This window comes from Carya illinoinensis, chromosome 3, assembly GCF_018687715.1.
Source record: "Carya illinoinensis cultivar Pawnee chromosome 3, C.illinoinensisPawnee_v1, whole genome shotgun sequence".
Taxonomy (NCBI): Eukaryota; Viridiplantae; Streptophyta; class Magnoliopsida; order Fagales; family Juglandaceae; genus Carya; species Carya illinoinensis.
Window position 1 is genome coordinate 3393880 of NC_056754.1, and position 25681 is coordinate 3419560.

At 36.7% G+C, this 25681-nt stretch overlaps 5 protein-coding genes and 1 non-coding gene across 9 annotated transcripts; all 6 read right to left on the reverse strand.

Moving 5' to 3' along the window:
• Positions 1–1034: 1034 nt before the first annotated feature.
• LOC122302549 (gibberellin-regulated protein 14-like) lies at positions 1035–2463 on the reverse strand. The gene is made up of 4 exons (XM_043113853.1): positions 2242–2463; positions 2081–2113; positions 1598–1784; positions 1035–1468 (listed from the first exon to the last, which is right to left on the reverse strand). Exons 1-4 carry the CDS (start codon positions 2296–2298, stop codon positions 1284–1286), a joined length of 462 nt encoding a protein of 153 aa, XP_042969787.1. The 5' UTR covers positions 2299–2463; the 3' UTR covers positions 1035–1283.
• A 2689-nt stretch (positions 2464–5152) lies between these two features.
• LOC122302548 lies at positions 5153–7440 on the reverse strand. The gene is made up of 4 exons (XM_043113852.1): positions 6960–7440; positions 6556–6609; positions 5758–5817; positions 5153–5511 (listed from the first exon to the last, which is right to left on the reverse strand). The coding sequence occupies exons 1-4, from the start codon at positions 7308–7310 to the stop codon at positions 5383–5385; spliced, it is 594 nt and encodes a 197-aa protein (XP_042969786.1). The 5' UTR covers positions 7311–7440; the 3' UTR covers positions 5153–5382.
• Positions 7441–7997: 557 nt separating this feature from the next.
• On the reverse strand, positions 7998–11697 carry LOC122302545. Of its 2 annotated transcripts, XM_043113847.1 has the most exons (10): positions 11531–11697; positions 11197–11333; positions 10792–10950; positions 10453–10533; positions 10130–10225; positions 9263–9355; positions 9033–9176; positions 8778–8885; positions 8352–8403; positions 7998–8252 (listed from the first exon to the last, which is right to left on the reverse strand). In XM_043113847.1, exons 2-10 carry the CDS (start codon positions 11293–11295, stop codon positions 8218–8220), a joined length of 867 nt encoding a protein of 288 aa, XP_042969781.1. In that variant the 5' UTR covers positions 11296–11333; positions 11531–11697; the 3' UTR covers positions 7998–8217. The 2 variants fall into 2 exon arrangements, with proteins under 2 accessions (XP_042969781.1, XP_042969782.1); XM_043113848.1 differs by lacking the exon at positions 10453–10533.
• A 482-nt stretch (positions 11698–12179) lies between these two features.
• On the reverse strand, positions 12180–16430 carry LOC122302546 (ankyrin repeat domain-containing protein EMB506, chloroplastic). 3 transcript variants are annotated; one of them, XM_043113849.1, is made up of 8 exons: positions 16265–16430; positions 15251–15666; positions 13949–14028; positions 13616–13714; positions 13446–13544; positions 13255–13353; positions 13079–13177; positions 12180–12681 (listed from the first exon to the last, which is right to left on the reverse strand). In XM_043113849.1, exons 2-8 carry the CDS (start codon positions 15459–15461, stop codon positions 12577–12579), a joined length of 792 nt encoding a protein of 263 aa, XP_042969783.1. In that variant the 5' UTR covers positions 15462–15666; positions 16265–16430; the 3' UTR covers positions 12180–12576. The 3 variants fall into 3 exon arrangements, with proteins under 3 accessions (XP_042969783.1, XP_042969784.1, XP_042969785.1); XM_043113850.1 differs by having other exon boundaries at positions 16147–16430; XM_043113851.1 differs by lacking the exon at positions 16265–16430 and adding an exon at positions 15795–16109.
• TRNAV-AAC lies at positions 16384–16457 on the reverse strand. The gene has a single exon. It is a non-coding gene; the product is annotated as a tRNA-Val (tRNA).
• Positions 16458–18000: 1543 nt separating this feature from the next.
• Positions 18001–20999, reverse strand: LOC122302544 (xyloglucan glycosyltransferase 4-like). The gene is made up of 4 exons (XM_043113846.1): positions 19890–20999; positions 19392–19700; positions 18897–19301; positions 18001–18809 (listed from the first exon to the last, which is right to left on the reverse strand). Exons 1-4 carry the CDS (start codon positions 20526–20528, stop codon positions 18174–18176), a joined length of 1989 nt encoding a protein of 662 aa, XP_042969780.1. The 5' UTR covers positions 20529–20999; the 3' UTR covers positions 18001–18173.
• Positions 21000–25681: the final 4682 nt, after the last annotated feature.

The window sequence follows — 25681 nt, forward strand, 5'->3', positions numbered from 1 at the left end:
AAATCAATGTGGATACTCTTAAGGTACCCAAATGGATTGATCGCTTTTAAAAATCCGTTTTCTTCTTAACCTCTAAGAGTTGACTCAAGTGGTAAAGCCCTTGAATTTAGAAGTATACCCCCTTAAGGTCTAAGATTCAAATTTCATTAAAATGCAAACAATCTCTATTAGTAATCGGATTGAAATATTTTCTCTTTAAATTATCTAAAGTGTACTTGTAGAAAACTTATTATTGAGAGCCTGTGTACCCTTAGGATTAGTCAGGATGTTCCTGGACACCGATGCCAATTTAAAAAAAAATAAAAATAAAAATATGTCTCCTCAGTTTCCAGAGAAGCACTATTGATTTTGCATATATTTTCTGTTTTTGTTCAACAAGGTGAAAGTGCCAATCGGAGTAGAGAGTGGCCCGCACGCGCGGGTTAAAGTTTTCCGTCGTTCCAGCTCGTGGTGCTCACGCGCCACCGAGAATCCCTCTGCCAATGCCACGAGCAGCGTTTCTGAGACCTGTGAGTCGGGAACTTTCAAAACTGGCCGTTAGTTCTCTCATAGAGTGACGCGTGTGTTGCACGCGCTACAGTACGTACAGATTACACTGATTTTTCGTATACAGTATTTTCTATATAGTTTCTTTTTATTGTCTTTTGTTTTCAATAAAAAAAAATCCAAAAAATGAGTCCCCCTCCTCTTGGCGGTGTTTGGTAGGATTGGTATCCTATATCCCGCTTAGTCGGGTATAGGAATTTGCTAACTCTATCTTAGATAGAGTTGTGCTGTCTCTTAGACTTAAGTCTTTAGAGATTAACAGTCTGGACTAGACTATATCAACCACTTTAGTGTGTTGAGAAGCTATTAACCGTTGTAATTGACTTAATGTTTAAATCAAATTTATAAGTCCTCTTAAATGAATGAATATGCTCTGTTATTCAAAAAAAAATAAAAAAGTGCCAAGTATTGGAACGTCCTATTGAGTCTTGAGAGCTTCCAATTACAGGGTAACAAATTATTTGCAAATAAGACAAAAACCCATTTACTGAGTTTACAAGAAAAGGTGAGAGATGTATTAAACTATTAATATCAATATCTGCCATATGAACTGGAAAATTTAATAGACGGTGCAAAGTGCTCTTAATTGGCCTAAACAGAACAGAAAGGTAACAACACTAGATGATGCCAAACCAATTAATGCTGCAGGAAGCAGTAGAAAGGACTCAGGAAAACCATTTATTTTCACCCCTCTCATACTTATAACCCACTTTTTAGGAAATATATTGGGAGCCTTCTCAAGGGCACTTGTATTTGTTGCCATGAGTAGTCATATCTGTGTAACACTTGCCACATTTTTCCCTGTTGCCAAAAGTTCCTGGGGGAACACACTTGCAGCGGTCACAGCATGTCATGCAGGCTCTCGTGCAGAGCCTCTTCCTTGAATGTAGTTGGCATCTCTGATCACATAGGGGGATGCAATCTGTGCAACCAATCCACAATACCACATTTACCACAAAACAATACAAAAAAACAAGTGCATAATATATAAATATACCATGACAAAACGTGTCTGTTGAACTTTATCTGTGGTGGGAAAAATATATTTTACCCTTTTTCGACCTCACTGGAAGTGGGGACGGTGGTGCAGGAGCAGGTGGCTTAACTGGGGGCACGGGGGCGGTTTCCTTGGGGGGAGGCGCATATGTGGGTGCCGCTGGAGGAGCATGAGTTGGTGCCTTCACTGCAGGGACCTTAGCAGGAGCCTGTGATGGTACTGGGGCTTCGACAATGACAGCCTATACAAAATGGTGAAGTCCACTTCTATTCACTTGGGCCTTTTTTTTTTTTTTTTTTTTGCAAGAATCATGAAGAAAATATAAAACTTCATGTAAATGAAAGTAGCAAGTAAACCGAGTTTCTCGTGAAAAACGATATTGTAGGTAACAACTTCCAATAATCGAGAATGTAAGTTTAGCCTGTTTAGGTACTCAAATAACAGCATATGGAGGAATCAATTAAACCAAACTAATAAAAAGGACAAAAAGGAAAAGAAAGTAAAAAAGACTAGCTGTAAAGTTGTCTTAATAATCACCTTTGTTGCGAGTTCCTCATCTTTAGATGAAACCTACAGCAAATCCTACAAATTAGGACACCAAGCTAAAGGAAGCAAATAGATATACTGAAGTGTGTGTGTGTGTGTGTGAGAGAGAGAGAGAGAGAGAGAGAGAGAGAGAGAGAGAGAGAGAGCCATACTCTTGAGGTAACTACAATAAAACAGGTGAACAAAAACAGCAGAGCTTTCAAAGCCATCGAGCAGGACGAGAAAAGAAGCCAAGAAAATTGGAAATAAAGTCACTCAATGTTGCTTCAAGTTAGAACATCTCTGGTATAAATAGAGCTCAAGCATGGAGACAGGACAAGCTGGCTTCGAGTTAATCAAACTTTGCATGCCAGCTTCACCAGAACACTGCAACCTAAGCTATGGCTAATTGTCAGAAACTTAAATGGGTATTTTTCTTTTATTTTGGTTGGAAGTAAGATTTAACTCAGGATTTTGATCCACGTGCCCTGGAAACTGCGTCTGCTACATAAGTATATCTATTTATCATCAGTGCCAGACTGCCAGTAATTTATTAGCCTGCACACGAGGTCTGTCTTTGTGAGGGGCATGTGGATGGACCTTCTTCGCTGGCACCTAACTTAAAGCACAAGTCTTTCAGTATTGAGTGTTTGTTTGTAGGGTAACAATGGAGTTCCAAGTTGCAATATCCTGTAGTTACAAGTCTATTTAGATAGCCGTGCCTATATTATATGAGAAACGATCTGTAACGAAATTAACAAGTCTAGAAAGCCTGAGACTACACAACTGGCAAAGAGTTGCTCATCGTTATATTTTCATTAGTGCCAGTGGGATTCTGCCTCGTACTCTTTTACATGTGATATCACATGTCATGCCATGATTGGGCATTCGTCAAGATGACCGTCACAGTTGGATTCACCCGGACATGGGCCTTAAAGGATCCATTAATACATACATACTTACATACATGCATATATATACACATGTATGTATGTTTATATGTTCCGGTTGTTTTTTACCTCATTTGGATGGTTGCCTTGCATGTAGAACACCACGCCGGTAAATATAGATTCCGGAATTTTTTTGAAGACGGTGCAATGTGTTAGGTTTTTGTAGATATAGAATTTTGAAACAGCACGGGAAATTGCTGGAAATTGATTAGTTTTAACTGCAAGTGGCAAATAATCTAAAAGATCTCAAATCTGACTTGGGGACCCTACCACGCATTGTTGAATACATTTGTGATGTGAACATCCCGTAATCAATTTGCACACCCCCATAAATTCTTTCGTTTAAAATATCTACCCAACTGGCTGTCTTGTGATTTCATTATGTAATTTCAAAAGCCTAATGTCATCGACCAAGTCGCAATTATGGCATTATAGTGGTTACCCTTTTGCATTATCCTAGAAGCGTATTGTGCGGTAAGAAAATAATGCCTGAGCAGCCAGCGGCAGCAGGGTATGAACGACTCCTGCCAGGATTAGTTTGCCCCCACCTATTAACTTATTTTGATACAAACATGTACTACCTGCATTAATGTCTGTATATCATCACCTCGGCCAGCATCTCTGTATGTGTATTTAGGTTGGTCAAAAATTGATGTCCTGTTTTTATATTTTGAATCTCAGAGTGACTTTCACACACATAAAGATTTAAGGAAAGCAGAATACACACATACAGATTTAAGGAAAGCAGAATACACGAACACTTTGTAGGAGCAGGGTATAAAAGCTAAAACCTTCGTGGGTGGCAGCTGTCAATGACACCAGATACAAACAAAAAAACATAATTAACATGTTAATTATGACTGGGTACAAGAAAACCAGACACACCAACAAGTGGCAGCCATCTATTGTTAGTTCTTCCGCGAAGGACCCGAACTTTGAACCCAGAGCCACAGCCTCGAGTTGTAATATTCAATTTCAAGTTTCCACTGCAATTTCAGAAATACAAGCTGGCACTGGTGGTACAGTACATTCGATGTGAGCGTCCCAATATGGACAATTTTCAACTCAAAATAGCAGTTGATTGTTCCAACACAAGGTCAACTAGTACCGCATGTCTCGTCATTGTAAGGGTTACTCATATTAGTTTAATCACCGCCTTTCAAGATGTTGACTTCATAGCAACAGAACAGTTTGGTGGTTTTCATGATTATCTTACAAAGGTATGACCCATCTTTCTTTTAAATGGTCAACCCAAAGAGAAAAATATCCATTACCCTAGCTGGTGTATGCTTTGTTATTTTAAACAAAATATTGTTCTTTGTAAGTCTCAACCATGCTTAGCAATTAACCAAGCTGAATCCTGCATCCTACAAAGGCAAATTAACCTAATATAGATTACAACTTGCCGAACAATCACCCCCCCAGCTCTGCCCTACAAGCATTATAACCTGTAATGTTTTCATTCTATCTATTTATTGGGGTTTGACATCAATGACAATGAAATACATGTTGGTACAGAAACGTAGTTCCATTCTTAAATCTTTTTTCTATTACTTAATCCCAGTTGAATCCTGAAATTCGGACACAAAGCATATGACTAAAGAGGTAAATATGAACACAATTAAGACTCTTTTCCTAGGAATAGAATTCAGCTTTCTTCCCCTTCAGAAAACGAAAAAGGATTTATTTGACAATGCCATCGATAGAATCCTGCCTATGCATCTGCTTCCCTTTGGCTAGACAAACAATGTGGGAACAACTTTATCTCTCATTTCTGTCAAGATAGGACCTCAGATCTCAATAATCTCATGTTTATAGAGCCGATTGTCCAGCCAACAAGGACATGTCTTCACTGGAGACACCAGGCCTAAGACAACTATTTCTGTTTGATTTTTTTCCTCCTACTTTTATAAAGCACTTCATTCTTATTCTGAATATTATAGCCGACCCCTATTCGCGAAATTTTTTGCATTTTGATAAAGCACGGCATCACTTGATGTGCACACGGCTTGCTAAATTCAAGATGGACTCCTGAAAAACGAGGCAGTGGGGTATGTTGGGTAGAACCAAATCAGAAAACCTGCATCATAAATTTTTTTCACCGAGCAAACATCACAATTACCTCGTGACAAAATTTCGAAAACTCAAATTTGAAATTGATCCAGGTAAAGTAATATCATTAATATCTTTTCAGCGATACAATGAGTTCACCACCACCACCACCAGCAGATACGAACCAGCAACAAAGCAATTCCGTAAAAGCCCAATCAGATGCCTACATACCAAGATCCCATAGCTCAAGGATAAATTGCTTCCTTGTATGAGTCTTCTAATATATTTTTTTTCAAAATCAACATATAATTCCTAGGCAAGGGAATACTCTTCATCTTCAAAACTCAAATTCAAAGTTTGTAGCTTGAACCCTGAACCTTGTATGGCCTCAACCAAACTCGAAGCCACTCCTGTAGCTTGTACTGTTGTCTGTTTAGTCAACTAAACAAACGAAGAAAAAACAGTCAATGCTAATGTCTCTTTCCAAAAGATTTTTTATCAATAGCAATGACAGTCGACTGATATAAGAGATTAAATTGAAAATTTAACAATACTAGTATTTGTATGTGAGAATGATGATAAAGAGTATCGTACATTTTTTTTCCACCTGTCCCAGTTTCAATTCAAGTACTAGTCACATTTATTAAAATTTGTTATTGGAGATACAGAAAACTAGGGCATACACACCTCAACACTTGCAATACCCTCAACAACTTGAACCTTCAAACTAGTGATGCCCTCCGCTTCCTACAAAATAAAAGATTAAAAAACAATGGGCGGGAATCAACAAGTTATCAATACGTGAGTGAAGAACACGCATTCTTTTTTCACCCCTGCATAAATCCGTAGGGGACAGAATGGTAATTAAAAACCCCAGCTAACTAAGACAGATTACCCACACTAGAAAATTTCAGTTCACGAAGGATATTGACCATATAGTTCTCTACACCGCAACTCCCCTTACCTTTGACTCTTTCATTCAAATCCCCCCACTTCAGTAACATGCTAGATACAATTTCCCAGTTTATGGTATCAATAAAAGGTTTGGACTTATCTGATGCAAAGAGGTATATCTGTTATGTTCCAGTTAAAATTCCAATTCATATAAACAATTCTATCAAATGACATCAGTGCAGAATTTGAAATTGAACCTGAGAAAGCAAGGGGCTGTACTCATCCAATATCATTTTTTTTAATGACAGAACTCCGGAGAACGTTCAAACAAAACTCTTCTTTTACCTGATTAAACCTAGGACCCATATAACACGCCCTCATTACTATAAGGTAAATCATCAGCTTTTCACGGCCGGAACATGGCCCATAAGAATTGTTTGCACCAAAAGTTGGAACCTTGGAACCTAGGGAGCATACCCCAAGACCAACGTCCACATTTGAGCCAACACAATAATATCACCTCCGTCGCTGGAACTCCTCAAGACCAACATTGCGACATATATGAAAGATTTGGGGAATGCATCGATTTACCTCTAATGCCTTGGTCACAGTGGGAATAGCTGTTTCGCTCAGTGTTCCCTCTGCCTATGGATATTCAAACGTAAAGGAGAATGTTATTGATGCAATACAATTAAGCAGTAAATTAATCCATATTAGAAATTCACAAAGAAGGCCTAACCAGATGGGATGGAATAGAAATTTTGAAACCATAAAAGCTAAAGAGAAATTGGAACAATGAAAAAAATGCCTAGGTGATTTAAGATTAATCAAACAGCACACAGAAAAAAAAACCATTTTTTCAGTTAAAAATGACTTGTGCCCACGAGTTTGAATAAAATGTTTTTTATTTTTGGTATGTCGACTCAATTTACTTAATTTGAAGACTAGAGACGAATTAATTACAATAAACATAGCGTGGAGGAAAGAAAAGGCACCTGAAAGAACATGATAAGGGTGTCAGACGGGGAAACGGGAACCGAAACGGGTGGTTGCTCTGATGACGACGACGGTGCTTCTCCTTCTTCTTCCTGTTGTTGTGCCTCTGGTTGTTCCTCTGGAATCGGTACGGTTTCTTCCTCCGCAGACCTCACTATTATTAAGGGCTGCTTCATGTTCGTCGTCTTCGTCTTCTTCTTCTCGAATGTGAAATGGTTGAAGGAGTTGGAAACGCCATGGGTTCGGAGGTGGAGGTTTCGAAGGGGTAGGGCCAGAAATGGAACGGGGACAAATGTACGATGATTTGCAGATGTACGAATCAAGGGAACTGAGATTGTGGTCGTGGCCATTTGTTTCTAGTCCGAACCAAAGCTCAATTTGCAGTGAGCTATCGAGTTGTGCTCGCAGTCGCACCCTATCCAAAATTTGCAGGTATTTGGCAACTGCTAGAAAAGAAAAAGAAAAATTATCAGAGCCGTCGATTTGTTTACTTGTCAGGCACTGGATCTATTTGTAAAGACGGGAGCCCAGTAGTGATGGGAACAACTTTGATGGGCTTTTTTTTTTTTTTATCGCATTGGACTTCATTTTCATGGGTGTTGGTTGGACCGTACAATTCATCCAAAAGTAGGGAAACGAATCTTACCACACCATTTCCGTATTCTCCTAAACTTCCTTTTAGTTTTAGCAATGCGGTTTTTTTTTTTTTGGGCTCTTTTTGCAAAATGAAAAATTCTTCAACCTTTACACTGCACACCACAATTTTTTTTTTTTTTTCCTTACCAAATATATATATAGATGATAAGTAGAAGAATTTCTTTAATTTAGCAAAAATAAAACAAAAATAAACAATAAAAAAATAAAAATAAAGTGTGGTATGTGTTGCAGAGGATAATAAGTAGAATGGCTCTTTCTTAGCAGCCCGACACTACATACCGATTTTTTAATTTTCTTTTAGCACTCAGTAGGTGTGTAATGTATGACTGTTGAATAGATGTTTTTCATAGTAAAAAAAGCATTGAGAAGGGGCCAACAGCTAAACTAAGAGCTTGAATATATATATATATATATGATCCTTGGTCGTCCAAAAAGTATTTGCACCGATTAATCTTGGCATATTTTGGTACACTTAAATTCGTTTCAACTGCAGAATATCAAATAGATTTTGGCCTCAAGGCTAGCGAGTCCAAACAAGTCAGGCAACAAATATTTCTGTCAACCAAAAAACGGATGCAGCTACCACCTCTGACATTGGAGCTACTTCTTTCTACAATCCTCTACAATTTGTCCATCTGCATAAGCATAAGATCCAATAACTTTTGCTGTAACGAAGGCAATTACCACAAACCATAAAAGCAATAAAACTTCAGTAGCACACAAAAGGGTCATACCCATGAGATCTACAGCTAGATTTGCTTGAGTATCGGCTTCAGAGTTAAGTTCCTTGAAAATGAACAAAGAAAGTTAGAACAATACGTCAGAGAGTCAATGCTGGTTCTGTTATTAACTCTACGAGCAGTCAATGGCTTCCAAACTTTTATTAATTCTAACACTTTTAAGAACTATGGAGAAGATAAATCGAGCACTTGAACTCAACAAGATATCTCAGTTCCTCAAATGGTAATGTACCAATGCTTTCAGGAGAACACAAGGAATTTAATGTTTGATTCGGTCAAACATGTATCATCGATAAATGACTCTTGTGGAATGGAGGGAATAGTAAACGTGTTAATATGTATATTTTAAATAGCACATAGAAAGTGCAGAACCAATTGCATTAAAAAAAAATATATAAAAAAGTAACCATTTGCATTTACCCTAACAATATGATTGATCTGGAAGGACAGAAACTTATCCTTCAACTCCTTGGCCTCTTTACACAAGTCAGCCATATTCTGGTTCTTGGTTTTCCAAAGTCCCTGAATCTGTAACATGAATACGCCTCATAAACAAGAATACCAAGCAAACACCTCTCTCCGGGCAACATGTTTGAAAAAAAACATGTAAGATTCGTAGATGAAAAAGTGAGAAAGCCTAAAGGAAATCAGTGTTATATAACAAAAACAACAAACCTGCATACAAACAAGTTTAGAGTCTCCCTGAACACGAATATATTTGTATCCTTTCTTTAGAGCATGTTTCAAACCTAAGATCACAGCTCGATACTCAGCAACATTATTTGTTGCAATGCCCACCCCTTCACTCAATCGGCAGACCTACCAAAGCTCAGGGTCACACAAATATACATAATAAAGGATTAACAAGCATAACAGCACTAGAAAATTGACAGTTAACTGCATACCATACTTCCATCTTCAGCACGTAGCACAGCTCCTGCACCAGCTTGTCCAGGATTTCCTTTCGAAGCACCATCAAACTGTAGGATACACGAACGCTGGGCATAAACATGGACAAGACATATTTTTGCACTGTTAGTTTATATATCAACATAATTAGACATAAAGTAGTCTATCACAGTTTGCAGTGGAGCATTTATATCATGACGGACATCTTACTTATCAAACCCAAAACACACCTCAACCCTACCGTGATTTTACCAGCTGACTCGACACCTAGGGGCCATAATAATGAGATTATCAAGATACTAGCAGTTCGATGACAAAATCACACAAGTAATTGGTAATTTATAATTCCTCAGTGCCAAATGCCATGTAAGATTGTGTATAACAAGAACATCACGCTCTTTGCTTGCTTTAGAGCTTTCTGGTGAACATGAGTACATGTTTTTCCAAAAACAACACAAAAAACAGATCAATTACATACCCACATCCCCTGCTTATAGCATCTGGGTAGTTATACCAATAGGACACCCTGTTGGAGCACAACACCCGTTTACACTTTACACCTACAGACACCAATATTCCAAATGAAGCTATTTGAAATTGTCTTAAAGAGTGCCCAATACAAAGATCTAGCTGGCAAACAGATCTGCATCAGGCCCAATTCCATTCTTTTGATAAGTAAACCTTGTATTTCCACTAGATATTTGAAAACACTATAATGGAAGAATGACCACAAAAGTAATACATAATTTACATGCATGTAAGCAACTACATACACAAGGATCCTTTTATGATGTGACATAATTAAACAGTAGTATCAATTGTGTTCTTGGTCCATGAACGGTACTATCAGGTCAGCTGCTTACACAACTTAATGAAATTGCTTGAGTTTCATGGAAATAATCTAATCTGAAAGGTTTCTTCTGAGGATTTGAGGAAAATGAAGCTGATCCAACCATCTCCTGTAGAATAGAAACCACAAGAATTACTCACCACTAAAACAAAATCAAGTTGTACATACTCCCAAAGATGATATAGGCAAGATTATCAGAACAACTCCATTCCATCATGGGGCATTTTATACTCCATCTAACTTCCATTAGTTCCAAAATTTATTCATGCAAAAATAAAAAAATTTGTCTCATAAACTATCAGTTTTCTAAATGAACCATAACTTATGTCAACTTACAAAGTCTGAATCAAATACTTCTAGCAATCTCTTTGGGGGAGTATCCTCGTTAGCTGCTTTTACCCTAGAAGAAGCTGGTTGCTGAAAGGGATATAATGTCCAACAAAAATGATTTCACCAATCATACATTCAATAAACGACGAGAGAATTTCTTTACACTGAAAACTAAATAAAACATCTCTGCAAACCAACAATATTAACCCTTTGACAACCAAGGTAAGGATTTAGACCAGCAGAAGAACCCTGGCAGACGCAGACCTACTACTAAAAGAGTGTATAAAAAATAAAAATAAAAATAAAAAAGACAAAACTGAAAGATTGGGTGCTTAGATAACAAACCTGATAAGGGCAAGCAACAAGTTTTCCAAACAGATCTTCTTTAACACCAACAACGCTAGTAGAATAAGTTGCATTCTTAAGCCCATGTGAGGCAAGGTACTCCTCTGCCTCCTTGGGCAAACAATATCCTTTATACACGCTTACAGAAGGGTTGCACGCCTATGAAGGGAGATAAAATTTATTTCCACAGTTTGCAGCAACACAAATTTTGGGCAACAAACAGAAAGTTTATCGAAATAAAGAAGACTCCTAAGACCAAATTCACCTGGCTGGTTAGGTAAAAAATGGACCAAAAGATGAGACAAACCCGCGAAGGACTTGACTCATCAAGTCATCATACATAGCTGCTTCAAACATAGACATGCTCATAGATAAAATCATATCATAAGGTTGAAAAAAGATTACGGAAGATCCGGCTTGAGCTTGACAATCGCTCAAAGTCTTGTAAATGCCAACGATATCCCCCTTCCGTACAACGTAAAACGCGTCCTTCTCTTCCTCCATTTGTGGCCAGTACCCAAATGTCTCTTACCGGTAATGCGCTGCAAATGGAACCAGCCAAATACGGAAACTTTTAACATGAATCATGATGATAGTGATCCGTACAAATTTAATGTATTGTAGAACCATTTTCCCCCTTGCAAGAGAATCATGATGATCAGTGATCACGGTCATGATCGAAGCCCTAATCTTTTTAAGGCCAAATAGATAGTTCTGCCAAAAAATGCCAGTTCCGTACCTTAGATGTGTAGTCCAGAGAGAGAGAGAGTGAGGGAGGGAGCGAGAGAGAGAGGGGTCCAGACTCCAGTCGCTAGACAGTGGCGTGGTGTGGTGTGGTGTGGCGTGGCGTGGCGAGGGAGACGATGCAAAATGGGTTTGTGCCTATCTTTGTGGGCTTCGGCGGGAAGACGACGCCGTTAGAACATCTCACGGTTACAATTTTTTAAAAATTTTACATAAAATATTATAAATAATTTAACATTTTTAAATTTCAATTTATTTTTTTAAATCTCAAAATAATAATAATAATAATAATAATAATAATAATAATATTAAAACATTATATTTTAATAATATTTTATTTAATTTATAATTTTTATTTACAATTATCGCATCTCACTATCAAAACAGCTGCAAAGGATTTAGTGGCAGTCCAAATGATCGATCACTTTGCATATGAATGAATATAGATGTCATGATCAACTATAGATTTTTCTTATAAAAACATTAGAATTAAAGAATAACGTTCACTTTTTCAAATAATTTAATGACTCTTTGTCATGGATCCTCTACTTTGAGGTGAATGTCATTTTTAGGTGTCTGTAATTTGGTTTTTCGTGGGTGTAAGGAGAAACATAGCGTTTTGCGAAAGAAAAAAGAAGAGTCCATTCCGAATCAGGGAGTAATTAATTAGCAAACAGGGAACCGATTTCATCAAGTATCATTATAGAATGGACATGGAGACCCGGGATGGATAGCCCATAGTCTGCATTCCTTGATAATAGAGATATTTTTATACATACTACAAACTACAATGTTCGTCCATTGGCAATAGCATCATTCTTCACATCCCAATCAATGTGGAGGTTGACATGAATTAGCCCCTCATGAAACTTCAGGATCAAGATTATTCTCAGTGCACCTCCACCAGGAACTTAAACAATCAAGAAGTAATTCTCACACCACCTCAGAATGCAAGCCTGTGAAGAAGTTTAGTAAACAAATCTCTAGACATATTCTTGCAGCTGAAGATTTTATCTCAACAATGTGGCATTCCCGTCTCCATCAGAGATCTCTGTCAGCTGGGACTACCTTCAGTAACCTGGCGAGGTCAAATGACTTGAAGTCTTTCCCATAACACAAACTCAGATCCAGGGGTGTTCTTCCATCCTGAAAGCAGTTAAGCCAATAATGATAATTTTACCTTCACTGAAAGCACAAAGCAGAAACTCTTTGCTTATCAATTCTCATGCTCCACCAGAGAGGTTAAAAAGAGAAAAAAATTTGATGAAACATCGTAAGGTAAAGAAGGATATCATGCAATTGACACATGTCTTATAAGCTCAAAGAAAAGATCAGCTCTAACTACCTTGCAAGTGTAGTTACAAAGTTAACCACATCTTTTTTCCCCAAAAGAAATGAAATTTTATGTTAATCACAAGACTCCTTTGCGAACATTCACCCAGATTCTCTCCATATCAATAAAACTATAGTTGAGCTGAAAAACAAGGGGCTAGAACTGACATCATTACAATTTGCAGTGGAAACATGTAGCTCTAGAATTTACCTTACTCCTCCTGTTCTTATCCGCACCATTGACTAACAAAACTTTTGTTATATGTCTATTTCTACTTTGGATGGCAACGTGCAATGGAGTCCACCCATCCTGAAAGAATTCATAAACATGATTTAAGGGTAAACATCACAGGATATTGACATTAAGGAAATTTAATGACTACTCACATTATCTGCAACATTTAGATCCACCTTATATTTGATCAATAACTTCACAGTTTGCATGGCACCAACTTGAACCGCATAATGAAGTGGAGTAGCACCATCCTGACATGAGGATAAAGATATAAAACCATAGTTCCTAAGGTATAAGCTGTTGCTGCTAGCTTGCTTTATGACAATGAAAATCTTATCCTCACCTGGTCTTTGACGTGAGGGCTGGCACCTTTTCTTAGAAGATGGCTAATTACAGCCTCCTTTTTGCCTATAATTGCCTTATGAAGAGCTGTGAGGCCATCCTGTTTTGCAAATTATATATCATTTTTGGGTTGAGAAATAAATGTTGAACTAATATATGAATAAACCTCACCTGATCAACAGTATCTATGTTGAGCCCATTTTCAATCAGCCTATCCATGAAAGGTATTTGCCCTGATAGCGCAAGAGTATGGAGAGGGCTCCATTTTGCCTGAACGATTGGGGTAGAAGAAGTAAAAGTATCGAAAAGAGATAGACATTCCATCAAATTTTTCAAGGATAAAAATCCATAGCAAGCAGTAGGTACTTCCACAAATGAGCTGCTCCCTACAGTTTTTGTGAGAACCATAAACTAGGAGATATTTAACCAGCAAGTGAGATTTTCTCCCAAGTATGCAAAACGAGGAAAAAAAATAGAAAGCTGCCCAATGTTTTCAACGCTTACTGTTGATATTTTTCCCAGGTTTGGTGTCACATTCTGTTGCAAAGTTGCTCTTTCTTCGGGTCCCAAAAGCTGTTCCACCTCTGCAGTAATTAGCCAAGCAGATCACAGTTGGTCAAATGTTTACATAGGAGCCAAGAGAATATAAACCCATACGTGTAATTAATTACAATATAACTCAAATAGCAAAGAAAAGATGCAGTCCACCAAAATCTCTAGTGACAAATCCGTTCAATGGCAAACAATTTATATTTGTCATAGTTCTAGCAGTTCGCAATTTGGAAAGAAATTTTAACTTGAAATTAATGCAGTGGCACCTAAAACAAGGGGTCTATTTGGGCCAATGCAACCTCAGAATCCAACGAACAAGATACTCCTCAGTTTGGTATAATTAAACTTTTAGATGAGATGGTCCTATAACTAACTACAAAGCCTAAATGGAACTTTTCCATTTCAGTCTGTGACAAGTGAGAACTCGTACTCAGGTAACACAAGAGGGAAGGAGATTTGGCTCTTTTACAGAAGTCAGATACCCCTTTGATACACAAAAAAGGAAATCAGAATGATTGAGAAGAGGAAATATTGTCTTTGCCCATCAGCATTCGCAGAATGCTTATTCTAAATGTCTTCCCCACCACCCTCTATTAAAAAAAAAAAAAACTGAAAGAAATATCATACACAAATGCTTCTTCTTTTTTTATTCGCACTAGGTGTTCGGGATAGCGTCCTGACTAATTCCAGAAGTGCACAGACTCTCGGCAAGGAGTTTTCCACAACTACATCTCGGGTAATTCAAAGGAAAAATCCCGCAGTCCGATGGCCCCTAGAGATAGTTTGCACCCAAGGGAAGTTAAACCTTAGACCTAGGGGGAGCATACCCCCAAGCCCAGCCCAAGGCCTTTACCAGAAATGCTTTTTATGCCATGGTTTTGGAACCACACACAAACCCAATACATGCTTAAGAGTTTAAAGCTCTTGGGCTTGGGTAATTGGGTTTGAAGATGGACTAGTCGGATAACAAAGTGCAATGGTGTCGTAAAGGAATCAATACTAAATAATAGTTTCCAACAGAAAGAGATCAACTAATTTTTAGAGGTAACTTGGTTTATGCCATACTTCACAACACTTGCACAATCAGAGACCAATTATTTTCGTATCATATTATGCACCAAAAAAGATAAATAAAAGAATAATGATGCATTTCAAGCTTCTTTCCACTTCAAGAGCATTCACTATCCTGAAAGGGAAAAAAAAGACGAAAGTTGAATAATAGAAGGGACTAAAAGGTTCTAGCAAAGTAAGAACCTTTTACAAGATCCTCCTCGTACTTGTTTGTTGTGGGCTTTTCAACACTCGTTGTAGCTGAGACATTTCTTTCTTCCTGCCAGTCACTCTCATAATCCAAGTCATTTTCTTCCACTTCCTCGTCTTCCTCATCATATTCACTACCACTGCCATCATCAGGATCTTCCCAAGTACTCAGTTGGGTTTGCAACGAAGAAACTCGGTTTGACATAACCACGGAAGTCCTCACTCTCGAGTGGTTCTCAGCAACAAAGAAATCAAACCTGCCCCTTCTTGGAATACATACATTCAAGAAATTGGCGGTGCAGCTAGAATAAGGAACAGCCGCAGTACCAACAGCAGCAGAAAATGGAATCAGTTGATTCGATGAAAACGTTGTTGTAGCCCAAGACAGAATCTTTTCCACGTCTCTTTAACTGTCAAAATGGGCATAACATTGCATGAGATATAGTTTAATCTGTTACTTCAATAATTAGTACGTGCCGTTCCAAGTGTAAATAATGAGTCCTAGCCATCAAGCATGCAATGTGCACGGGCCGCTCACATAATAAACGACGGCGACAGAGCGACTGCCACGACAACTATAGCATTTTCCGCAACATAGACACTAAGGTTTGAGAAGCAATGCATGAGTCAGTAAGGCATTTTGACAAACATTTCTTATGCGACGAACAACCAATTCCCTAATTGGAATACATAACCGTTTAGAAAGAACGCAAAACGAGAAAAATTTTCCATAAAGTGGAAAAGTCGAAAGGCATAAAAGGTATAATGGAACTTTTTCCAAAGCTTTTACTCCTTCGCACCAAGGCAGCACAAAAAATCTTTGAATATACCACACATAAGTAGGAAAACAATATGAATTAAAGAAAAACAAACAAAGAGTAAATTTTCACTTTTCCGGAGTTTTCTAAGCATGGAACTTGAAAGGAACCATATGCTAGGAAAAGCCACCAATTCTCAAAACTAGCCGAAAAAGACCCTGACTGGGAAGAGACATGGGAAGTGCCAGACCTGAAAGCGAAAGGGGGAACTTGTAAATTCCGTTATTCTGTCTATCACCAAGCGGCAAGCCCCCGTCAAAAGGCGCTGCCTTGCTTAGAGAGCAAAAACTTGTGGATAAAACAGAAAAATGGCGTCGCCCGGGTTCGAACCGGAGACCTTCAGTGTGTTAGACTGACGTGATAACCAACTACACCACGACACCCCATATACTATGAATTACAAATAAATTTTTTTAAAATTATTCTGAGAAAGAATTTTCACCAGCCCACAACGGATATGGATTTTCACGGGCAAAGATTGTTATAAAGTAGAAGGAAAAAATAAAAAAGAAAGACGATGGTACTTTTACTGACAGCTTACCGCTTCTTTACTATTCTAACGTATTTGAAATTTTTATTTTTTATTTTAAGTATTTTGTTAACATTTTAATCATTAAAAAAAATTTAAATATACAACTTCACTGATAGGTATTTCTTTAACTATTAAGTAAATAAAAAAATAGTAAAAATGTAATAAGAAGGTAGTAAGCTTATCATTATTTAAAAAAATAAAAAATAATAATAAAAAAAAAAGATGGAAAACAAGAATGCCTCCTCTGAAATAAAGTCTGTGTAAAATAATAGAGATGTAGTTACAACTAATTGACACAAAATTTAAGTTTTATATCTCCAGGTTACGAAAGAACATCCAAATATTGATCCATAAAGATGCCTTGATGATGATCAACTTGCCGGTTCAACAACCAACAAGTTCCAATGATAATGCATATGGTACCAGGTCTCATATAAACAAAAATGACATTTTTGACTTGCCTTGCTTGTGAATAAAAGATAAGGCACTTGGTTTAGGGTGTTGGGATTTATTGGTTATTAGTGTTTAATTTGAAATATAATAATGGAAGTAAATAAAAGAAAATTTGACAATCACACAAAGAATATCAAGATTTATGTAGTTCAATTTGAACAAGCGTATGTCCATTGACAGAGTCGGTCTTAAAGAATTAACTATCACAAAAATAGAATACAAGAAAAAAATCTCAAATCACTTCTTAATTTCAAAAGCTCCAATATACCTAATGAGCTCTCAAAATCTACCTACGTTCGTTCGCTTAAGTAGACTATCGAGCGGATGTCAAGCGAATAATTTGTCTGGAATTCATTAAAGCAAAATGTTGAGCCAAAATTAACTTGAGAGTCAAGCCATAGTTGAGCCAAGTCTGTGAAATGACATTTTCAACGTGAAATCAAGCCAGCATTCCGACATGTTCTACTTTTAATAAATAGCAGGATCATTCTTTCCTTTTGCAACTTGCGAGATAATGGCGCTGGGTTTAGTGCAGTGAAACTTTTTCATGCAGAAAAGAATCCATACTTATATCTAAATTGTTTGAATCTATTTTCCTTATCATTTTGTCCTTTTAGGATATGCATCTTTCACTTTGATAGTGCAACTCCAGAAATTACTAATCCCGCCACCAAATCTGCTAAAGTCATTCAACCAATTCTGAATGACAGCAACGACTAATGCATTTAGTTGTAATATTTTTGAATAGTGACACAATCACTCCTTCGATTATGGCATTCAGTGCTCCTTGACTTCTTGTATATATATATGTTGCATTGTACATCATAATTGTAAGATACAATATTCTTTTCATACGTTTTTACACTTCCATAATCTACCTCACTCGTTTTCTAGATCGTCATTTTCTCTCGATTTAACTGAATTACTTTATCAGTTTAGTCTTTCACATCCCAACAACTCTTCTTTCATCAAGAAAGCCAACAAATTCCTTTCGGAGGTCTGTAATGCAGAAGTCTTTAAGCATAATAAGAATAATAAACAACTACAACAATAAAAATATATGGGAATTTTCATTTTTACTCTTTAATTTCAGTATATTTAATATATTTCCATTTCAGCTCAGCTGCTCTCCAATTAAATCCAAGCCCACAACCAGGAAAGACAACCCTTGGAACAGCAAGAAATAGAAATGAACTCCATGTGCCGATAAGAGGCTCCTGACAGATGCAGTGAGTAGAAGAAAAGCAAGCGCAAGTTCCTTCCTGTAGAGCTTATTTCTCTTCTTCACAGAAGGGACGTTTTGCTCCTTAAGTTTGCTCAACAATTCTAAACCAGATTCAGAATGCCTCCTAAGGATCTTCTCTTCACCCGAAGACTTGGATTCCCTCTCGGCAAATGCCAACAAATCCGATTCAGATGATCTACCTGTCTTCTTGGTCACTACCCACTCATAAGAGCTTCCTAGCTGAAACAGGCCGCAGACCATGGCATTGAATTTTGTAACTGACATTGTGTTCTCAAACAGTAGGTATGGAACCAGGAAAGGGAAAGATTTGGGTGATGGGAGAATGTTCAAAAGAGACATGAAAATTGGGACATAACAGATTACCCAAATAGGCACTTCTGCCTCAGGTATGAACATGGTTAATGGAAGTATGATACAGAACAATGTGAATGAGTAAAAGGGAAGTATAAGTTTCCTTAGCAGAAAGAAAAGAAATATCAAGTTGGCTTTCTTCCACATCGATATCTGCACAAAGATAAACCCAAAGTTCAAAAAATCTATTCACAATTTTCAGTTCAAGCCTTCAAAATAGACACAGTAAAAGGTCAAAACCTTGGAAGTTATGATAGCAGGAAGGCACAAGCGGAAGAGCTGCATGGGACCCGAGTGCCAGCGATGCTGTTGTTTCTTGTAAGCTTCATAAGACTCCGGCAATTCACACATCACTTTGACATCATTGAGGAAGATGAATTTCCATCCATTCAAGTGCGCTCGAACCGCAATGTCCATATCCTCGACAGTGGTTCTCTCCAGCCAGCCTCCTGATTCCTCCAGAGCCTTGATTCTCCAAACACCTGCCGTTCCGTTAAATCCAAAGAAATTGAGAAAAAAACCATTCACCTGCTGTTCCACCTCAAAATGGAAGCAGAGGTTGATGTTTTGGAGCCTTGTAAGCAGATTCTCATCCTTGTTCACAAATGACCAGCGAGCCTGGACAAGACCCAGCTCAGGATTTCCCTGTAAAAAATTCACATCATCCTTAAGAGTAACAATCGTGAAAAGAGTACCAAAAGGAAATCTTGTATTTTCATTTGGCTTCTATATTACCTTGAAGTGAGGAATTGTCAGTTTAAGGAAATCAGGATTGGGCTGGAAATCTGCATCGAGAATTGCAACAAATTCATAATCCTTGACATAGTCACAGGCCATGGCTGATTTTAGATTGCCAGCTTTGTAGCCTGTTCTGATCAGTCTATGTCTGTATACGATGTTGATTCCTTTCTCGTGCCAAGAGGAGACTTCATTTTTTATCAGAAGCTGTAGATTTCCGTCATCTGAATCGTCTAGGACTTGAATTAAAAGTCGGTCCGTCGGCCAATCGAGCTCACAGGCAGCAGCAATTGATTGCGCATACACCTTAATCAAACATTACAAATTCAGTACCAGAAAATTTGATTGCTAATAGCACTGTGAAATGAGTCAAATTTCATATATACAAACTGATGCAGGAACAAATAATTAAATCTCAGAAAGATCCAAAATATACAAAAAAAATGCACCAATGCACGGAAGAAAGAGAGAGACTAGTTGGCTCCGAACTGTTACCTCTCTCTCATTGCACATGGGAATCTGAACCAGGACCTTTGGGAAACTTGATGAATCCTCAGTCTCGTAAGTTTCTCCTTCTATTTTGGGTTTCAACTTCTTATACTTGATCCAGAAACACCCGAAACATAGAACTAGCCGATCGAGAGATTGAATCAAGAATAGCACAATGCAGAAATTTGAAAGCAATATCACAAAAGGAGCAATGTAGGCTTCTCTAAAAGACAGCCAAGCCACATAGGACCACTGCACAAGACCCTGAACCTCCCAAGGCTGTATCATTTGCAGATTCCATTTCTTGAAATGAGCAACGACTTCTAACACCAAAGCTAGAATTGAGATGAGTAGAAAAGCTTTGATAAATCTGTACAACCTTCCTCTGCTTTTGGGTTCCTCCTCACTTAAATCAGACAAGGCAATGCGTTTCTTAACTGAAGCAAACGTGGCCTTGAAAGCCATGGCCAGCCATGAAAGACCGGTCAGAAATCTGTGAGCTTTGAGAAGAAGAACCCATGAAAACTGCTTGGGACTTGCAGCCTTCTGTTTGTCCCGGAACAATGATGAATCGGAACCATTGACCTCGAGTAAAGAGAAGTTGCTAGGCTTCTCAATCGTGACCACAACAGAGTTGGGAACCATTTCTTTTTCCCGGAATTCAAGTTCACAAGATACAATGCTGAAAAAGAATCGCTTCCCAGAGCAAGATTTTGGAAAAGAAGCGATGAGAATTGGGGGTGAACTGTGAAATTCAGTTATGAGCCGGCTATGACATCATTGAAGAGAGAGTAGGAGAAGAGAACCACAAAAAGCTCCAATTTTATATGAAATCTTCTGAAATCTGGATCCTCGAGATCAGAGTGGAAACAGAATCCCAGATTTCATATGGAGTTGAGCATGACAGTTGACAATTGATATTTCAGCCTTTAGGTCAAAGCATGATGCAACACAGAGAGAGACAGAGAGAACATGCACCGAATCTCATTTGCCACAGAGAGCTACTAATAAAGAAGAACAAGGCACTATATATTTTTTTCTGTATGTGTAGTAAGAATTGGAAGGTCCAACTCAGCTATATACTTTGAAACTGAATACTGTAAAGACCAATCAACTGGCAATGGTACACGTGTTTGATAGGCAGGTAAAAAAAAAAAAAAAAGCAAAAGGAGCAAAGAAAGAATTCAAAGTAAACCTAATGCTTAAAGGTAAGTAAAGCTGATCAGAATGTCCAGCTTGAATTAGTCTGGTGACCAGTCATGAAAGTTTGGCAGTGACAACCAGGTACAGCCAAGCAGCAGATCAACCCCCCACAAAAGGTTCTTCCTGTCTCTTGATTTGGGCACCGAAGCATCATGTATTGCTGCCAAAAAAAAACCTTTCTTTTTCACCTCTTACAAAGAAGCTTCTTGATTTCTTCTTTGGGTTTTGTTTGGATTATATTATTAACCGTCATAATCATGTTACGCGTTATGGTTAAGTCAGATGCATATAAGCTTATAACATTTAAATAAATATGAGTTTGATCGTTGTAAAGTAAGCTCTCGTAGCCAGTCCAAGCACAAACACATGATACTTCGTAATGATTGCATGAGAACAAGGGTCGAGAGGCGACTTTTATATTTATTTTTGACCTTTTTTTTAACACCAATTATCTGCACCTCATGTCCTCAATGGTCTTTTCATTGGACAAATTCAAAGCAATCATAGGGTTATATTTGGACCAAAAATCATGTTAGAAAAGTGACCTTTGTTTATTTATTTCTTGGAAGAAAATATGATAAGTTACATCTAGTCATGATGTTAAAAGTGCGCAATCAGGAAAAATGCAGTTTTTGTCAGCCTTTTCATGTAAAACGTGTTTGACCGCCTCATTAGCGTCGACAGCATAATTGCTTAATTTCTTTGCTTCGTGTGAGCTAGCATGCACGAGCAATGACGCGCTTTCTTTGGCACGAGATTGCGCATGGCTCCACTGTCCAGTTCCACTCGTCTCTTCTCAAATCCTGAAGTAAAAGCTGTCACATAAATTTTCTTAATAAATATTATAATAGATGAAAGACATTTTTGTCCTTTTGAATCTGCAATTCGATTGAGTATAATTTATTGGAATAGTTCAAAACTTTAAGATCCATTTATTAAATTTAATTCTCTACGTATGTCAGTTTTTAATAGACCGAAAATTATAAAATTAAAAAAAAAAAAAAAAAAAAAGGATAAAATGAGTTTTGTACTAAATACAGATATTTGATCTGAAGTGGGTGTTTGGAAGCTCATACCTGACACCACATGAGAGGCTGGTCGGTTTTTTAGTGGAAAGTTCATTTAATTTACATTCCCCTAAGTTGTAACTAACTGTATATAAATGCATATGAAGTGTTTTTTGGAATCGTCTGTGTCACATTCTTTGAGAAGAATATTTCCTTAGAGTCTAGACATGGGCAGTGCTAATCAATTCAAGGAAACAGCTCGGTTTGAGTTTGTAATGTCGACTTTTCTGTCGTAGCAACACTGTTACTGTAGGGTGACAAGAAATAACTTTCTGCCATGGAGGCCACGGTTTTTTAGATAAGAGATCGGGACAACCGTTAGGTTCGGTAGAACCTGTTCAGCAACAGCAGGGGAATGAATCCCTCGATGAGAAGTTACTTTCAGAAAGAGTAAGGATAAACAGCATGTGATCCTTTTCTCCCATGCATTATGTTGAAGAAACAATGGAGGCTTAATTGTATTTTTATGCATCCCAGCAACCAAGCAGTGCAACACAGCCACCCACCTAACAATGCCCACCACTGCTGGTATCAGAGTCTAAAATGGCAGATTTTCTGAGGTTGCAGCTCGATTTATTAAAGGGTTTTGTCTAGGTTGCTTGCCATGCTCACATGTGAGGGGTCACTGTCCTAGAAACTCCTGCATGTGCTCATCTAACGTCCTGGCCATGTCTGTACGCATCAACTTAGTATAATATTATATCAAGTGCTTTCAAATCACTATCTTGTTAATGTGCATATATATGAGTGTGGGACTTTAATTTTATGCTAGCTCTTCCATTCTTTATACTAGTTTTCTCTCCTCGAATCAAATCAAATTGGCAACCTAGCTAGCTACTATATGTTTGCGTTATACAATGTGTTAATCATTGCCGGCCTAATGCATCCAAGTGCATGCAAACAAATGATCTGCTGCAAGCACATCGATCACTCGAAGTACCGATGCCCTGATGACAGGTTCAAGATGTTCTGCATGCAAAACTAATCTCTTTCTTAAAACTTAGTTAAAGCTGTTTGCTGTGCACTGCTATGGCCTACCAGTTTTGGCAACAGCTAGAACGAAACCTCTCAAAAGTGTGCTGTACTAGCTGGTATATATAATGCTACATGCAGAACATGTATATATATGTATGTATGTATGTATGCATGCATGCATGCATGTATAAACAGTCTAGAGCTCATCAAGAGGCCGATGAATGTGTAATATTTTGGTCTAATTATATGATTAATGTGGACAAGTGATCCAAATAAAAGACCCAATCACATGATCAATCTGAAAGCTACAGAAATTCGAAATGGTGAAGCAGTATATGATCCAAAAAAAAAAATGATCCACGTGAGTCTTGATATACAAAAGTTAAAACTATAGGGCCCCTTGATGCAAAAATTATCGTACAGTGATATAATCCACGTCATGCATTGCCGACACAAAGCAAACATGGTGTCTTTCATGTCATAAGCTAGGCAATTTGAGATTCCCGCATTATTAAGATAGAACAAATGGCATAACTCTTAAGCGAGGCCCAATGTTTCTCGTCTAAAACCGAAGCTGGGTTGGGAAATATTTGATTCGGTCCAAACTTTCCATGGGCCATAGTGAGCCCCAAGTATCATTGGACCCAAGGCCGAAAACGAAGCCTTTAGACCCCACGGCCCAGATTTATCCCTCCATCAAAGTGGCGAGGCCAGATCAGTACATGGACAAAAAAATTATAAAAATTTTATTTACAGTTATTTTTATATATTTTTTTATGTATTTTATTGATGAGATTAGTTATATATTAAAAATATTGATACAACTAATCATATTAATAAAATATACAAGGAATACGTAAAAGTGACTATACGTAACATTACTCAAAAAATTATTACCATCATAAAGAAATTTATAAAATTAAACTCATAAATTGATTGTACTTTAAATTTATTTTATAATAAAAATAATAATTTTATAATATAATGTACTCAAATCACGTTTATTTATAAACTTATTTATATAAATTTTCTTTATAATTAAAGTATTTTTCAAACAAGTAATCCACAAATAATAAAATTATTATTATTATTATTTTGCTTGGAGGATGCAGGAACACGGTGTTGCATAAATAAGATAAGGCCTCGTTTGTTTTGGTAGATATGATGAGATGATGAGATGATTTGAAATAAAAATTAAAAATTGAATAAAATATTATTAATATATATTTTTAATATTATTATTATTTTAAAATTTTTAAAAAATTAATTGTTTATTTTATTTTATATAAAAATTTAAAAAAATTATAATAATTAAATTAAATAAGAAGAAAATATATTGAAAAAATAAACAAGTTCTAAGTGAAGAAATTAAGGCTATAAAAGAAAAAAACAATGCTATATACAGTTGTAGAATTGTAAATACTGCACAATCATTTTGAAAAAAAATGAGATCTACGATTAAAAATTTAGTTTTTTTTTTCATTTGGGTCTCATATTAATTTATTTTTTTTAAAACGACTATACGTTATTTGTACAATTACAACTGAAAATATCATTTCTTAAAAGAAAAATTGTTGCGTGGGTAGGCCCGGCTTGAAGTGCACGACACATCAGAGCTTTTCTCCGAAGGGCGCGGACGACCATCCATTGTATTCAACACATTTTTTTGCAAAAAATAAAGACTTATGAGTTTTGACTCTTTAAATAAAGAAAACAAGAAAATAAAGAGTGCCGGTAACGACATCAGCATTCAGCGTCCTTGAATTTGTGGCGCAATTATAGTGCCCCTTTCCTAAGTTCCAAGGTGTTAGTAATTGACAACACATGGGAGTACGAAATGTTTGTTTAATCATGCGCCCTCACGTTTCACACCTATACATGTTTGAGGTTACGATAAGAAATAAAGCTTATAACTTTAAAATTTATAATTTATAATTTAAGTAATAAATTTTATTATTAAAAAATTATTTACTATTTAATAATCATATATTTAAAATATTTTTAAATATGTTATATTTATTTAAAAATAAATAAAAAATATATTTTATGAAATAAAAATGACAATTATTTAAATTTTTAAATATTATGACTATATATTTGAAAGTTTGAAAGTTGTAATTATTTAAAAGTTGTATGAATATTTTTATCCATTAACAATATTTTTAAAATTCGATTTACATTTCGCATTATTCGAAAAAGCACATGTACTTTTTAATTTATTTAAAATTAAAAATGTTTTAGCATGCAATACCCAAACAACCTAATTTTATTTTATTAAAGAGCTTTTAAGGCTATTTAAGCACTTTTTAAAATTCTTACCGTAACTCCAAACTGATCCAAAATGTGAGAATTTATAAAAGTTGTAACAATTAAATGAGATGAAAATGATTATGAAAACAAACCAGACTTAAGGGCTTGTAGAATTGCGGTAAGAGTATTAAAAAGTAATTAAATAGTCTTAAAATATCTTTAATAAAAAAATTAGGTTGTTTGAGTGTTACATATTAAAGTACTTTTAATTTCAAATAAGCTAAAAAGTTCATTTTAATAAAA